Source organism: Medicago sativa, chromosome 6 (assembly GCF_051527215.1).
Source record: "Medicago sativa cultivar Bolivia chromosome 6, Bolivia_mono, whole genome shotgun sequence".
NCBI lineage: Eukaryota > Viridiplantae > Streptophyta > Magnoliopsida > Fabales > Fabaceae > Medicago > Medicago sativa.
The window spans coordinates 4,172,701-4,189,350 of NC_140754.1; the positions used below are offsets into that span (position 1 = coordinate 4,172,701).

At 37.5% G+C, this 16,650-nt stretch overlaps 1 protein-coding gene across 1 annotated transcript; it reads right to left on the bottom strand.

Moving 5' to 3' along the window:
- Positions 1–16: 16 nt before the first annotated feature.
- On the bottom strand, positions 17–4,045 carry LOC146912175 (putative SWI/SNF-related matrix-associated actin-dependent regulator of chromatin subfamily A member 3-like 1). The gene is made up of 3 exons (XM_085719636.1): positions 1,926–4,045; positions 1,478–1,769; positions 17–941 (listed from the first exon to the last, which is right to left on the bottom strand). Exons 1-3 carry the CDS (start codon positions 2,511–2,513, stop codon positions 58–60), a joined length of 1,764 nt encoding a protein of 587 aa, XP_085575762.1. The 5' UTR covers positions 2,514–4,045; the 3' UTR covers positions 17–57.
- Between the last annotated feature and the right edge of the window lie 12,605 nt (positions 4,046–16,650).

The following is a 16,650-nucleotide window of genomic DNA, read 5'->3' on the forward strand; positions in this document are numbered from 1 at the left end:
AGAGGTATTTGGTCCATACCGGTGCTTTTCATTTAGTGCAAGAAATGTTATGTTGTATCAACCATTGAAAAGGAAACTCATTTCATTTACATCGATAGCATCCGCACAACACGTTACTTCTGGGTTCACACTCGGCTCTATTCTCTTTTCATGTAGCTCTAGTATTTTTTCCTCAATGGTATTCTTTGCAATGATTCGAAACACTTTTACAGGCTCTTTCTGCCCAAGCTCTTTCTGTCCAAGCTGGATGCATTTGACAGCCCATTTCTCAGCTTTTTTCTTGAGAGCCTCCATTAAATAGACATTAGATGCAGCTTTTAGAACAAATTGTTCCCTTTTAGTTTCAATTTCAGCTCCGATGCTTACAAGAAGAACCATTGGCCTATCTTTCCATAAGACCGAATTAAATTTCTTAATAACACTATCCTTATCTGAGGTGGTATCATAAAGACACAAAGTCTTGAAACCTTCCTCATTTAAAGCTTTTTCCAGCAACGATAGCATCATATTATATTGTGAAAAAACTACCGAATTTGCACTGGCTTGTTTAGATTGCTGTTCTTTTAGAAGTGTTAACAACACATCTACCTTGTTAGTAGACGATGAATCAGGTACCTTAGAAGACTCAGTCTCATGAGGAGGTACTACATCTTCTGCCTTGTTAGTAGACAACAAATCAAGTACCTTAGAAGACTTAGTCTCACGAGGAGGTACTACACACGAGAATAGGTCGGTTTCTTCGGAAAGGACCTCGCGACAATTTGGACACCTGGGATCTTGTGGAAGATGTTTCCTGATACACTTCTGGCAGAAGACATGACAACACATTGTAACTAAAGAATGACCACTCAGTTTAGATGTACAAATTGAACAGTCCTGAAAACCGTCTCCTTGCAGAGCAGCACCAAACCTTGCCATTAAAACTGGATTCTTCGAAAGGTCTGCATATGTAGAAACAAATGGTAATTTGCGTCAAAACTAACACAGTAAAATCAAATGCAATGCTTAGTGATAATATTATTTCCTAATTTAAATCATGAATGAATTTAATAATGGAAAAGGACCGTCTCTGTTTCCTGAGTATTGTCATCATAGTCTCTCTGTTTTTCATTGTGTTTTTAGTGTCTCAACTTAGTGGAATACCTGATGTGATAGAAAATTGAAAATCATGCAAATTCATGAGCTCAAAATACAATCAACTCATACATGAGCATTGCTAAAGATTACAGAAGAGTTTCTCAATCAAAAAATATCAGTGATACATGTACTATTCTAAAGGAGAAATGTATTACCAGTTGAAATCATGATCGAGAAATGTATTACGTACTTTAGATTATTTAATTGTACCAGATTAATCTTAAATGACCTCAGCAGTAATTGTTTCCCTTTCATTTATTACATAAATAAGATCCATTCAATGTCACAACACACACACACACACACCAAAAACAGGGTGGTATCAGAGATAAGTATGTACCTTCAAATGTTTTAAGGTTTAATCGTGTATGGCACAGCGATGGATGAGTAGAAATTAGCCGACAGCTCGCAAACAAAGCCTCTACAATAGGGAGGAGCATTGGTCCTAATTCCGCTTTGTTCTTGTTGTAACGCATAAACATCACATCAGCTTCCTCAAGCATCATATTGTGTGTATTCTGGTCCTTATCGGAAAGTTGAACGAAGTGATTTGTTATGTCAATTTCCGGCAAGAGACCGAGCTGTACCAGAGTTCTGCGCAATGTTATGAATTCTCCTTCTGACATAAAAAGCTGCAACAAAATAAAGATCGATATAAGAAATAATCTCTTATTTGCCTAATCCTTCTGACATGAAATCATAAACCCATGGAAAGGCTATTGTAAAGCCCTATGCTTTGCCTAATCTAACCAAGAACATAAAACAGTAAAAATAGATTGCTATTATACCTTTTCAAAACTTGAGTGGTGCTCATCAATATACTGCTGCATCAGATTATGATCATTGCAAAATGGTTCAACATTGAACATTCGAAAGATAGAATTCAGTACGGATGGAAAACGAATGGGTTTCACGGTCACAACCCATTTGACGTCAGCATTTAGCATCCGGACGTGTTCTTGAAGATCGACAGAGGGTGTCATTCTATGGTCGGTGACAATGATACGCCTAAAATTCTCATTACGTATGTCATTGAAACATTCAATGAAACTATCATAATCTGAGATCACTATCCCATTTTCGTCCATAAAATTCTTTCCCTTAACTTGCTTATTAAACAAAACTCGCCACACTTGTTCATCTTCAGGGTATAGAATCAAAGTTGGATTACAATCACAATTACCAGCAAGCAAGTTATCTATGAGAACCAAATAAAGCAAGGGTTTTATCATATCCAAACCTTTAGAGTCATTGAATATGCCTCCTAGTAAGGGACTAGGCCGTTGCTTGGTGCTTTGTTTGGTAAAATCGTTGACGAACTTGGTGCCATCTTTCCTCCAAAAAGGTGGTAGTTCTTTGTTATTCACTCTACCCATCAACCAATCCACAGATTCAACATCGTGCGGATAATCGATCACGGAAGTGTTTAGCTATGTCGTCACTGTTTAGATAATCGATCAGCGACATTTCTGTTGTTAGGGTTCCTTGGTTTCTTTCTTCAGAGAGTAGTGTTAAGTTGAGGGTTTCTTTCTTCAGAGAGTAATGTTGAGGGTTTCTTCGTTTGACTCTCTTTCTATTTATTTAGTTACTTTACCTTTAGTAATCATATCATTAAGTGTAGTAGTAGTAGTAGTAGAAATAATTTTTCACTTCTCTCTAGTTTTTTCCTTGCTGTAAACTACTCTCTGTTGTCATGTTGTCCCCTCTATACCCACGGTGGCTCCTTATCCATGCCTAGTAAGAGTAAGGAGGTGGTGGAGCGCCGGTATCTTCGGCCTCTACCGGAGCTGATACGTGCCAGATTGAAAAACTCAATCTCTTTCTACTTCTCAAATCTTCCTGAAGACACTAAGTATGGGCATCTATGGAAGGTTTTTGGTAAGTATGGGAAGGTGAAGGATGTATTTCTTCCTTTGAAGAAGAACAAAGAGGGGAAACGGTTTGGGTTTGTGAGATTTGCTGATAATGGTAATGAAGAGGAGTTGATCGCAAAGCTTCGTCAGGTTAGGGTGCAATCCACCAATCTGTATGTGAATATCTCCAAGTTTCATAGGGAGGATGTGGTGGAGGCGCGAGTGGAGGTGCTTGGTCCTGCTACGGTTCATCCAGTGGTTACTGAGGTCCCGTCTTCAAAGGTGGTTGCAGGGGTTACTTTTGCTTCGGTGTCAGGTGTTGCAGGTCAGTCTGGTAACGTTAAAGAGGTGGCAGAGGTGGTTTGTGAAAGCCGTCCGGGAAGGATTGAGGAACTATCTGAAAGTGTGGTAGGGTTGCTGCTACCTAACATCTCTGTGCAACGGATTCGCGAGCAATTGATAGTGGCGGGGATGGAGAACATATCGGTTATCTCTTTGGGAGGGAACCAAGCTCTTGTTTCCTCCCCTATCAAAGGTATGATTAAAGAATCGCTATTGGTGAGGAAGGATTGGTGGATATCCTGGTTTGTGGGGTTCACAAAATGGTCGCGAGATGTGCCACATCCGGGGCGCTGTGTGTGGCTCACTCTCAAAGGAGCTCCGGCGCATTTGTGGTGCCCAGATGTGTTCGGTAAGGTGGGGGCCATTTTCGGTGATGTCCAGGAAGTGTTGTTTGATTCCATGTGTTTTGAATCAGCGAAGGCCAAGGTGTTAGTGTCGGGGTTGATTCCGATAGCAGCAACGGTTGTACTGGTGTCGGAGGGAAGGAGGTATCCGCTATTTGTTTCAGAAGATATTCAGATGGAGGAGCATCACCGCTTTGTTTCTCCGGCGAGGGTGACGGCTGCATCAGGCGCGGCGGGTCTGTTGGCAGAAGGATTGGAAGGTTACTCTGAGGAAGAAGCTTGGGCTGAAGAAGTTGGAAACAATTCTTTGAATTTTGAAGACTCTGACACGTGGCAGGGAGAGGATGGAGTGAGTGTCAAAAGCTGTTTGGGTGAGAGAGATAGTGCTTTAGTCAAAAAGCCTCTTTTGGAGAAAACATCCACTCCAACAAATTTTTGTCTACAAAACCCCCTGTCATCTCTATCTTTTTTGGTTAAGTCAGTATGTGGGGAAGAGGAAGATAGTGATAGAAGGAGAAAAGTATCATTGAATAAGGAGAATGTGGGATCCGCGTGCTCTAAAGGTAATTTTCAAAATTCAAAAGCAATTTCTCCTGCATCTCCACATTCAGCGTGTAATTTGTATGGTGAAAAGGAGGGACAACTTTTGAATGAGGGGACCACGCAAGGAGGACATTGTGGGTTGTTAGATGTTTCTCCATCCACTCCCACTAAAGGCGCGTGTGGTATGGTAAGTGAGAATGAGTTGGTTCAAATTTCAAAGGTGGGGTCCGTGACTAAGATTAATATGTTGGAAGGAGCAAATTCTGCTGGGGTGGGCCCGCACTTGACTTCCACTCTCACATCATGTGGGACGCGAGTCCCACCTTATCTACAAAATTCAAATTTTGTATTGGGCTCCAAAAATGATGTCTTGGGCCTTGGTGATATTTTGTACACTAATCAAGAGCATGGGAATCATGTTGACAACCAACAACTTGCTAATACACCTATCACCTCCGGCACGAATGATGTGGTTTCTAGTTTCATTCGTGGTACAACAAAACAGGCTGAGGAGATTCTGGATATGCGGGATGTCAAGGAAGAGCAGGCTATGGTCCCTGTTCAGTCCACGTTTTCAGATACGGTTATGCGGCAACATATTGTTTTGTCTTCGGTTTCTTCACCGGATACAGGGAAGGTGTCGCAACCAGTCTTTTTTTCGCGGGATGCGAAGGAGAAAAGGAAGCCGGGGAGGCCTAAGAAGAAGCCTAGGGGTAGGCCAAAAGGCAAGGGAACTCTGACTTTGGTGGATGCTTCAGATGTGACGCGTGAGCTGTTCAAAGATGCAGAGCTGAGGAATAGCTTGAGGAAGTCTACAGATAGGTGTGAAGTGGTCATTCCTATTCCAGATCCCGGAGGGGCCTCAGGTTTAGGTGTCTGCTCCGGTGGTTCGTGAATTGAGGGGTGCCTTTTTGACTTGTGTCGGGAGTCTTGTGGGCCGCTTGCTTTTGATTCGAGGTCGGGAGCAAGCTTGTGACTCAAGTCTTTTTAGGCTGGTGGTCATATCGTTCACTGATGGCGGTGTTGGTTCTTTGAGGAGCTGTTTTTAGGGGGATTTGGCATTTTGAGGGTGCTGGTGGTTTTTCTTTGGGGTTTTTGGTGTTTTTATTTTCTCTTTTTGGTGTAATTCTTGGGATTTAATCCCTTTATATATATAATATATTTTGCCATTCAAAAAAAAAAAAAAAAGTAGTAGTAGTAGTTTCTTTCTCTTTCAAGTCAAATCAAAATGCAACCGAGTGGTTAATTTTTATTTTTTATTTTTTTGTAACCGAGTAGTTAAAAGTATTGATGTTCTAGGTAAGAAAAGTGGGGAATTAGTCACTTTGGTCCCTGAATGGGAAATGAGCAGTCAATTTAGTCCCTGAATGCAGAGAAATTGCAAAACAGTCCTTTAATGTAGACTATGTTGGTCAATTTCTGGGACTAAAGTGACCAACGGAGTCTACATTCAAGGACTAAATTGACTAACTAAGTCTGCATTCAGGGACTAAATTGACTAACATAGTCTACATTCAAAGACTATTTTGCAGTTTATCTGCATTCAGTGATTAAAGTGACGACTCCTTACCCGTTCAAGGACTAAAGTGACTAATCTCCCTATACTGTTAAGAAAATTACATACTTTTGATGGAGCAAGATTAACTTAGTTTGATTAAGATATGTTACAGTGATCAGGGAATCCTTGAATCCCTCCTTCCGTCTTTGTTGGAATTAACAGTTAATCATTAGTGAACCGTCATAATATTCTTAAAGACTTAAAAGCCCTCTAGAAAGGCTCAGACGCCCTCCCGAAGGGCTTCTGAGGCCTAGGAAGGCCCTTCCTAGGACGCCGCATTTCCTTAGCTTCTAGAAATCTCTAGAAACCTCCTAAAAAAGACCAAAAACCCAGCTTTCTTGGGGCTGAAGTCACGCTAAAACAAGCTAAATACAACCCTTGGGAACCCTCTCAAGGCATCTGATAATCAGTATAAACCCTATAATACGATACTTAACCCTAGTATTCCTCATTGTGATTTTTTGCAAGTAAAATTTGTTTATGATATGTCTTTGATATGTCTTTTGATTTAAGAAAGTAGTGTTATGACCCCGTGATATAGCAGTGAAAATTTTATTTTTATACTACCGCAATTCAACCCGTTACAATTGTGGCTTTCCCTTCAGATGAGCCAGAACCTTAAATTCATACTTAAATTCCTTTATGGAATTTAATTGAAAAAAATAAACAATTTAATAGTGTTGGGGTCGGAAGGAAGTAGGGTTGTGAATCCTATAATCCATTTATAGATCAGTTTCATCTATATTGCCCATTTTTCATCATCTGATCATATACAACATCAACATACCGCATCACCAAATTTTTTGTTAAAAAATAAATATAGAAATAAAAAATGTCATATTTTAAATTAGAGGAATCAAGTTCAAAAAAGGGTGACAAATTCTTCCTCTCCCTCTCCAACAAGCCGACTCTAGTTTTTTCTCTCTAGGTTTTTTTCTTCCTATTTCTTCATTAAGGGGGTGGTTTTGGGTCAATTTTTGGCCTGAAATCACCCCTCTCCATCTTTTTCTCTCTATTTCAATCTAAATAAGTGATTTTCACATAGATCTAGGTTTTTTCTTTGTGATTTCATCATCTAAGTGTGGTGTTTTGTTGTTCGTCGTCTTGTACGGCGTTGTTTGAATTTCCCGTTTTCTTGCGGTGTTCATTTGATTCATATTGAAAGATCGATTATTCAATCAAAGATTTGGTCGTCAACGTTGCAGATCCAGAGGCATGGATATTCCGGTCACTTTAGTTTTATCATATATTTTTGTAGGCATTATGCCGTTATATGCTATTAACTTGGATGTTGTGAGTTTGTTCGCAGATTCATCCTTTTCATCCTTTACGTTTTTAGCGGTGTTGAATGATGTAATCTCTCGATTTGAATGATTGAATATCATTTTGTTTTTGTCAAAAAAAAAAGTTCAAAAAAGGATGAAAATAAGGAGACGTGATTTGTAATTAAACCTCTTATTATTTTATTTTAAACTGTTATTGTGAGAGTTATAAATTATAAAAATGTCACAATGTTGAATATCATAATGACACATCATCATTTTTGCAAACTTAAAGTCTAGCCCAACCTAACTTGTTAGACAATTGCTTTTTAGACATTGAATATTTCCTATTGACACAAGTAAATGACCAAATTGCCTCCAGCGGTAGTTAACTACCGCTGGCTCCTTCAGAGGTAGTTAACTGCCTCTGGCTTTGCTGTTTTTTATTGTGATTTTACGTGTTTCGGTCGAAAATTAAAATAAATCGAAACTTATTTAGAATTCTACGAAACTTTACACTCCCTCTATATATATTTTTTTAGAGAGAGAGAGAGAGAGAGAGAGAGAGAGAGAGAGAGGTTTTCACGACTGTTTCACATACAACCTGTCATATTATACTGTCCATGTTTGGACTAGGAACATGGTGGGCGGAACTCAAAACATGGTTGCCATTTTCCAGTCATTCTCAGACAGACAAACACATTCAACAAATTGTCTTGAGTTATTCAACACATTCTAGGTCGACATTTTGATGTTTTGGTTTCTTGAGTTATTGACTCATTAAAAATTCATATTCAATCCATCCGTTGTCGAAAAATTCAAATTTTTTGCGGGAAATGTTTTTTTTACGTTCTTAATATGTGTACAAAAAATAATGAAAAAATTCAACCTCTATATAACTTTTCCGGACGCGCAATTGGAAAAATATTGCAATTTTACGCGTTTCAGTAAAAAATTCAAAATAAATTAAGGATTAGTCGAAATACTAAGAAAATTTGTAGATCCTCTATATGTATTTTTATAGATGTGTCTGCAAAAAAACAGCTCAAAATTCAATTTTTAGGTTGATGTTTTGATGTTTTCGTGTCTTAAATTTTAGGCGCGTTAAAAATTCATATTTAATCCGTACCTTGTCGAAAAATTCAAATTTTTTGTGGGAGATGTTTTTTTTTTGTTCTAAACATGAATGCAAAAAAGCGTGAAAAAGTTCAACCTCTAGGACACTTTTTTGGGCTCGCACTTGGAAAAAAATTGCGATTTTGCATGGTTCGGTCAAAAAATCAAAATAAATCGAGACTTAGTCGAAATGCTACGAAACTTTATAGACACCTCTATAAATATACATATAGATGATGTGCAAAGTTTCGTAACATTTCGAATAAGTGTCGCTTTTTTTTATTTTTTCAATTGCGATTTTGCGCGTTTTGGTCGGAAAAAAAAAACAAAGACTTATTCGGAATGTTACGAAACTTTTCACATCATCTATATGTATTTTTATAGAGGTGTCTGTAAAGTTTCGTAGAATTCTGAATAAGTTTCGATTTATTTTGATTTTTCGACCGAAACGCGTAAAATCATAATAAAAAGCAGCAAAGCCAGAGGCAGTTACTTGCCTCTGGAGGAGCCAGCGGCAGTTAACTGCAGGCGCTTGACCCAACAGTTGTTAACTGCCGTTGGGGGCATTTTAGTATTTTACTTGTGTCAATAGGAAGTTTTCATTGTCAAAAAAGCAATTTTCAACTTGTTACTAAAATAGGTCAGACTCATACAATTTAAAAAGTCCATTAATTTAAACAGGTCATGTTAAGGGTATAGAAAAACCTATTAGGTCGACCCGTATATGTGTAAATACATATATTCCATTATATTAATATTAATAAATTTTCGATTCCTTCAAATTTTCAATACCGCAATTTATTTTTCTTCTAATCTATGTTATATATGCATATTAACCTCTAAACATGGATGAGAGAGAGAGAGAGAGAGAGAGAGAGAGAGAGAGAGGTTTTCACGACTGTTTCACATACAACCTGTCATATTATACTGTCCATGTTTGGACTAGGAACATGGTGGGCGGAACTCAAAACATGGTTGCCATTTTCCAGTCATTCTCAGACAGACAAACACATTCAACAAATTGTCTTGAGTTATTCAACACATTCTAGGTCGACATTTTGATGTTTTGGTTTCTTGAGTTATTGACTCATTAAAAATTCATATTCAATCCATCCGTTGTCGAAAAATTCAAATTTTTTGCGGGAAATGTTTTTTTTACGTTCTTAATATGTGTACAAAAAATAATGAAAAAATTCAACCTCTATATAACTTTTCCGGACGCGCAATTGGAAAAATATTGCAATTTTACGCGTTTCAGTAAAAAATTCAAAATAAATTAAGGATTAGTCGAAATACTAAGAAAATTTGTAGATCCTCTATATGTATTTTTATAGATGTGTCTGCAAAAAAACAGCTCAAAATTCAATTTTTAGGTTGATGTTTTGATGTTTTCGTGTCTTAAATTTTAGGCGCGTTAAAAATTCATATTTAATCCGTACCTTGTCGAAAAATTCAAATTTTTTGTGGGAGATGTTTTTTTTTTGTTCTAAACATGAATGCAAAAAAGCGTGAAAAAGTTCAACCTCTAGGACACTTTTTTGGGCTCGCACTTGGAAAAAAATTGCGATTTTGCATGGTTCGGTCAAAAAATCAAAATAAATCGAGACTTAGTCGAAATGCTACGAAACTTTATAGACACCTCTATAAATATACATATAGATGATGTGCAAAGTTTCGTAACATTTCGAATAAGTGTCGCTTTTTTTTATTTTTTCAATTGCGATTTTGCGCGTTTTGGTCGGAAAAAAAAAACAAAGACTTATTCGGAATGTTACGAAACTTTTCACATCATCTATATGTATTTTTATAGAGGTGTCTGTAAAGTTTCGTAGAATTCTGAATAAGTTTCAATTTATTTTGATTTTTCGACCGAAACGCGTAAAATCATAATAAAAAGCAGCAAAGCCAGAGGCAGTTACTTGCCTCTGGAGGAGCCAGCGGCAGTTAACTGCAGGCGCTTGACCCAACAGTTGTTAACTGCCGTTGGGGGCATTTTAGTATTTTACTTGTGTCAATAGGAAGTTTTCATTGTCAAAAAAGCAATTTTCAACTTGTTACTAAAATAGGTCAGGCTCATACAATTTAAAAAGTCCATTAATTTAAACAGGTCATGTTAAGGGTATAGAAAAACCTATTAGGTCGACCCGTATATGTGTAAATACATATATTCCATTATATTAATATTAATAAATTTTCGATTCCTTCAAATTTTCAATACCGCAATTTATTTTTCTTCTAATCTATGTTATATATGCATATTAACCTCTAAACATGGATGAGAGAGAGAGAGAGAGAGAGAGAGAGAGAGAGAGAGGTTTTCACGACTGTTTCACATACAACCTGTCATATTATACTGTCCATGTTTGGACTAGGAACATGGTGGGCGGAACTCAAAACATGGTTGCCATTTTCCAGTCATTCTCAGACAGACAAACACATTCAACAAATTGTCTTGAGTTATTCAACACATTCTATGTAACATCCCGCCTGTCGGTATCGTTATTTTACCAGTAGATCGTGCCAGAGGAATAAAGTTTAAGGAAAGTAAGTTAATGGAAATATTTTATGAGATGTCAGCTTATTACGGATAAAGTATTAGTGACGTATTAAATACGCCTAGGGCAAGGGCATTTCCGTAATTTCACGAAAAAGGAATATTTATATGTTTGTGTTGGAAAATATCTCATTTTCCCTTATCTCTTTCTCTCTCTTAAATGTTGGGAAATAATTTCTCTCTTCCTTCTCTCTTCTCTCACGTGTCTCCCTCTCTTCCTCTCCATCAAACCTTCTTCAATCTTCTTCTTCTTTAGCAAGATTTTATGTTTGTTCCCTCTTGATTTTCTAAACTATTAGAAGCTTGTGGGTTGTTGTTGTCTCTACTCTCTACTCTTCTTCTCCTTAGATTTGATCAAGAAGCTAGGGTTATTGTGAGGTGATGATTATGTTTGATGCTTGGTGAATCTTTATGGATGTTAACAACTTAACAAGCAAGGTTTAATCATGGATTTGAATGGAAGCTTGAGATCAAGATTGGAATCAAGACAAAGATTAGGGTTTTGGTGAAAGTGATGATTGAAGCATGATTTTGGGTATGGTATGGTTTCTTGAAGGTTAAGAATCAAAGAAGAAAAGATTCAAGTGGGAAGCAAGAACTAGGGTTTGTTGGCTTGAGCTTGGAGCTTGTAGAATTAGCAAGGTTATGTTAAGGTGAGTTCCATAGTTAGTTCTTCCACCCTTTTGGGAGTATGTTAAGCCTTGTTAATTAATATGATGCATAAGACAATTCTAGGATTTTAAGTAAATGTTTAGTAACCCCTTTTTATGTCATGCTCTCAATATATGTGAATACTTGTTCCAAGATTATTTTGCAAGTTTATTTGATCCATAGAGTCATAATATGCCTTGGGAAATCTTGTTTTGTGGATTTTGGGTCAAAAACATGTTTTGTGCAGGTGCTGGACTGTCATAACTCGCCACGGCGAGCTATTACTCGCCATGGCAAGCAAAATGGTCATCCTTGAGTGTTGCTCGCAATGGCGAGCTAACCAACTCGCAATGGCGAGTAAAGTGTTGCTCGCAATGGCGAGCTATCCACTCGCAATGGCGAGTAAAGCATGGCTGCTGCCCTGTTTTGCTCGTCTTGCCTAGATGCCCTGTTCCGGTTCGGCTTTCATTCGTGTATACTTTTATATGTATAAACCCTTCAAAATAAGACTCCAAGGCATAGGTTTTTAAACGTTGTATCGAAGGAAGAACAAGTATTTATTTATATTGGAAAGTACGACATATGAGAGAAGTGTTTGATTCTTGAATGGGGTAGCAAATTATTCATAAGCAAGGGAAAACTAGAGCCTCGACATAGTTGTCGAGAATTAGTAAGTTAGCAAGATCCCTAGAATGTTAAGATGCGAAGTTTAAGCTCTTCGCATAAGTTTAAGAATATTATCTACTTTAAGAAGCAAGAGCCATACGAGTATGGCAAGAGGTGAATCGATTTCATATCTATTCACAAAGTAAGTTAAGCAAGCCTTAGTTTACCTCTAGTGGGATCGTTCAAGGATCCGAGGTAAAAGAGATAGTATGTTTAGGTTTAACCTTCATACATGCCTAAGACTAAGATTATAATAAGAGTGTTGTGTCTCTTGAATCCCTTCCAAGGTTGGGTTCAAGGGGTTCCCCAAGGGGGAATGGTTAAGCCGAAAGGGAGCCGCATTTCACTAAGTTAAGGTGTCGTGTCTTTTATATTCCATCCAAGGTTGGATATAAAAGGTTCTCCAAGGGGAATGGGGTAAGCCGTAAGGGACCCGCACGTTCACTAAGGGAGTCCGGTGCGCTATTGCAAAGCATTTTCACCGGTAGTAAGGGATTAACTTCCGGGGTTACTCCACTCGGAACTAATCCGTAAAATGAACTCAGATAATTGTTTGTTACACGCTAACATAATAAATGAAGCTGACCTTGCATATTCATCATACATTTATGTGTGTTAAGTCATAGAGCCTTGGCATAGACTGTCAAGAATTAGAAAGAATATAGAAGTAGAAAGTCAAGAGCTAGCAAGCTAGAAAGAGTCACTGTTGTGACAAGACTAAGAAAGTTTATTAATACTTCTTATCCAAGTAAGTAAGCAAGCAAGTTAAGAGATTTATACCGACGACGATCTTAGGTTTCCCCTAATCGTCCGGTTAGAGTCGTGTCATGATTTTAGCAAGTGAAGGCCTTGATGCGTAGTTCGTATCTTGGCAATGCGGTTTTAGATCCCCTTAACCGCCATGACACGTGTGAGATGAGAAGCCTATAACAAGTTAAGAATACTATGACGGCCCTAGTATGCACAACCGTCTAAGCAAGCATGTCCCCACACACGTATAATCAACCGTCAGGTTGTAAAATAGACATGTGGTGACCGTAGGTTTTCCCTGAGGTTACCTATAGCCTAGGTTTTAGGGGAACTCACTGAGACATTATGTCTCATCCCAATCCTTATTTGTTTCAGATAAGCAAGTCGGCATGCAAGCTTGAAGCGGATGGATTTTTCAGCAAGAGCTCGTTCGTACCCGAAGCATGAAGATTATGGATCTCAAGGATGTTCTAGTTTTATTTAGATAAGATATGAGGTATTTGATATGTACGAACGCGTGCTGTTGTATATAAATTCATTCGAAGTTTTTATGTTGTAATTTTTTTTAATGTATCCAATACTAAAATAACGCACATGCTAGACTTTCTAGATACGTCTAGTATGGGTGTTACATTTGGTATCAGAGCAGGTCGATTCAGACCGTGCCTTGGGTCATTAAATTACAACTAAGGTAGTGGGACGATTGGGTTCCGGGTAAATATTCTATTTGTTGATGTTAGTTGAGCCTGATCAACTCAATTTAACATTCGACGATTAGGATGGATGCCTGAGAGCTGAATGGGACCCAGGAGGAATGAAGCATAAAGTGGTGATGCACTGGAAAGTGTAAGATAATGAAGAGAAGGATCATCCTAACGACGTTGGGTAAGATGTTAAGGATAATTCATATACCCGTAAGTGAAGAAGTTAGATATAACCAAGTATGACCGGAAGCTACGGTAGGAGTCGTTGGAGAAAGGAATTAATCCAGAGACGTAAGTGCAAGGCTTTAAGATGAGCAGAAGTCGACGTATGTTGACGGAGTTAGTAAGCTCTCAAGAAGTGGTTATATGATAGAAATTCAAATTTTGTATGCTCAGAGTGGAGAAGGTTCTAGTGTTCAGAAGATTGTGTTAAGCAACAAGCAGAGAGAGAAGCTACTTGTAGCGGAAGAAGTTAAGAAGTTAAGCGCGGAATTTTATGTCATTAGGACTAATGCACTAATTTCCAATGTACCAGAAATTGTATCGGATTAAGTGGATGCTTGCCATGCATAGATGATAAAATATTTTAAGAAGTTAGGAGTGACTGATGTGCATTGAATTACTTGAAATAATATTGGTATGTAAAGTATATTTTCCAGAGAATTGAATTAGAAAAACTCACCAATAGCAGACCCGGAATGAGATTTCCTATTTTCTAAAAACTGTTATTTCATCTCCAGAGTTTATTCGACTATTGGGGAGTTGTTTCATAATCCTTTTGTATCACGAAATTTTTTTTTATGACGTCAAGTAATAAATGCATATCACACCCTAAAGTTTCAAAGGAAAAAGGGCATGGGCAATCATCCACAAAAGTTGATTGGTTGAAGGTAAATTAGGAAGTTAATGTGACAAGAGGTAAGAAGGAGTTAGACTAAGAGTTTAGAGGTTCCGGTATTTAGAATGGACGTCACGGATGTGAAGACATGAAGTAAGAAGTTAAGTGTCGAAGGATTACATGAACGCGCAAGGTTCTCATTTTTTGTGGACTTAAGAGTATCCTCCGAATCTATGTTTTGTTTAATTGACTTGCTAAGGCTCGTTACGATATTAAAGTGTAAATTTTATATGATTTTAGAAAGATATATATATATACACATATGGGTGATAGAAGTTGACATTTTCGAAATTAAAAATTTAAATTCTTGTAGGTGCCGATTTGTTGCGACTCACGTAGAGTGGGCTAAACTCACTAGAATCAAGATTTGATGACACATGAGTGTTATCAACTTACTCTGTGATTTTAGAGTGACAAATGGGACCTTGGTTTAGTATATGTTTTAATATTAAAGAATCGTCAACGTCAATGACCCATATGCTAGTTTATAAAGTTTCTTTAAAAGAAGGACTAACGAGCAAGCATAAGAATGATTAAACAAAATGTAGAATCCGAAGATATCAGGTTAAAGGTTCGAGGAAGATGTGCCGAGAGCAAGAGGAGCTACCATGGGAAGTCGTGAAGAAGACTCATGAAAATAGTAAGTATGTAGTACCAAGGAGGTACACCAAGAATCAAGATAAGTTCTTTAAGTCAAGGTTGCTCGAGAATAAGCTTCAGAATAATGAGTTTATCGGAAAGTAAAAACAACCAGTGATAAAGATTAGAGAAAGGTTACATCATGGGAGATTTTGAAATAGTTCAAGAAGATAGAAATCATGAGGTAAACAGGATTGCGGTGTTTCACTCGTCACAACAGGATAGAGTATTGGTTTAAGCCAACCGGTGGAAATCAGAGTAGCGCAACGGAAATCAATTGGTAGTCATGGAATGTGGATTTAGTAAGAAGAATCTTTGTGAAGAATGTCCGAGATAGTGTTGCAATTTAGTGGGAAATAGTATGAGACAAGCAAGAAATATTCGATATGCTAAGTAAGTAATGATACTCACACGGTCAGTGGTGATTAAGGTAGAAGAATAAAGGATGTATTTTCATTTAAGCAAGACAAGAATGACTAGAGTATCACAGAGGAAGTAATCGGATTACCTATCTGGTGGTGTCGAATGAATAGAAGAGCTATTGGTTAGTCCGGAAGAGATTGTGTAATGATAACGGATTAAGGTTCATGAGAATTACACGATGAAGTACATACCCTCCTATATCAAACTTGTTAAATGATAACGATGCTTGCTAAGATAGTAACAAGCTATGATTTCAACTTTCTTAAAGCGAGAAGTGGTATTAAGGAACTTGGGAACGAAATTGTTTTAAAAGTATGATATTAAACATTGACGAAACCAATGAGGTGCGCCATAAGCGAGCAAGCTCACTTAAGACGTCCAGGCTTCAGGACCAACTTGATATAAACAAGTTTGGGACGAGTTATAAAACCTTTTTAATAAAATTTAGAGACTCGCTCTGTGGTTCTGAGGTACCATTATAAACTTGGTTTCAAAAGGAGTTTTTCTTTATTTAAGTAAATGTTCGTTCCAAGAACCTATATACTGAAATTTTGAAATTTCTAGAAGCAAAGTACTAGATTGGGTATCGTTATTAACTAACAAGAAGCGGTATTTGGAAGTATGCAAGTATTATGAAGATAAAGTTTCAAGAGGAATGGCAACGTTTGTGTGATGTCAATATCATACAGGATACATGGAATTGTATTAAAAGTGTCCACGTGAAGTGTAAAAAGAAATTAGGAGAAAGTTTAAGAGCATGAAAATACAAGATTGGTTAATAGATTGTCAGATGTGTCGAAATAATTGCTTTTGTTCTCCGAGTCAAGTTATGTGAGTTACCCATGGTTTCGAGTGCAAGGAGATTGAGAAAAGATAGAAAGGATTCTGAAGAGCTTGAAGGAGATAAGAAATGTGTGAAACTATCAAGATAAGTAACATAAGAATAAGTTACAGGTTGGTTGAGGAAAGTATGCTTTGAACTCTTTGGAGTGAATACGACTGGACTTTGTTTAACTAGAAACCGAAGAAGACGAGTTTAATCTCAGAGATTGATAGATGGTTTCTAAATTTCGAGAACGAAATTTTTTTAAGGGGGGTAGAATGTAACATCCCGCCTGTCGGTATCGTTATTTTACCAGTAGATCGTGCCAGAGGAATAAAGTTTAAGGAAAGTAAGTTAATGGAAATATTTTATGAGATGTCAGCTTAT

Excerpts from the sequence above, each read along its gene's own strand:
- LOC146912175 (XM_085719636.1), bottom strand. The coding sequence starts at position 2,513 with ATGGGTAGAGTGAATAACAAAGAACTACCACCTTTTTGGAGGAAAGAT. Across the intron at positions 1,770-1,925 it reads ACCACTCAAGTTTTGAAAAG|CTTTTTATGTCAGAAGGAGA; the intron begins GTATAATAGCAA and ends ATTTTGTTGCAG. Across the intron at positions 942-1,477 it reads AAACCTTAAAACATTTGAAG|ACCTTTCGAAGAATCCAGTT; the intron begins GTACATACTTAT and ends CTACATATGCAG.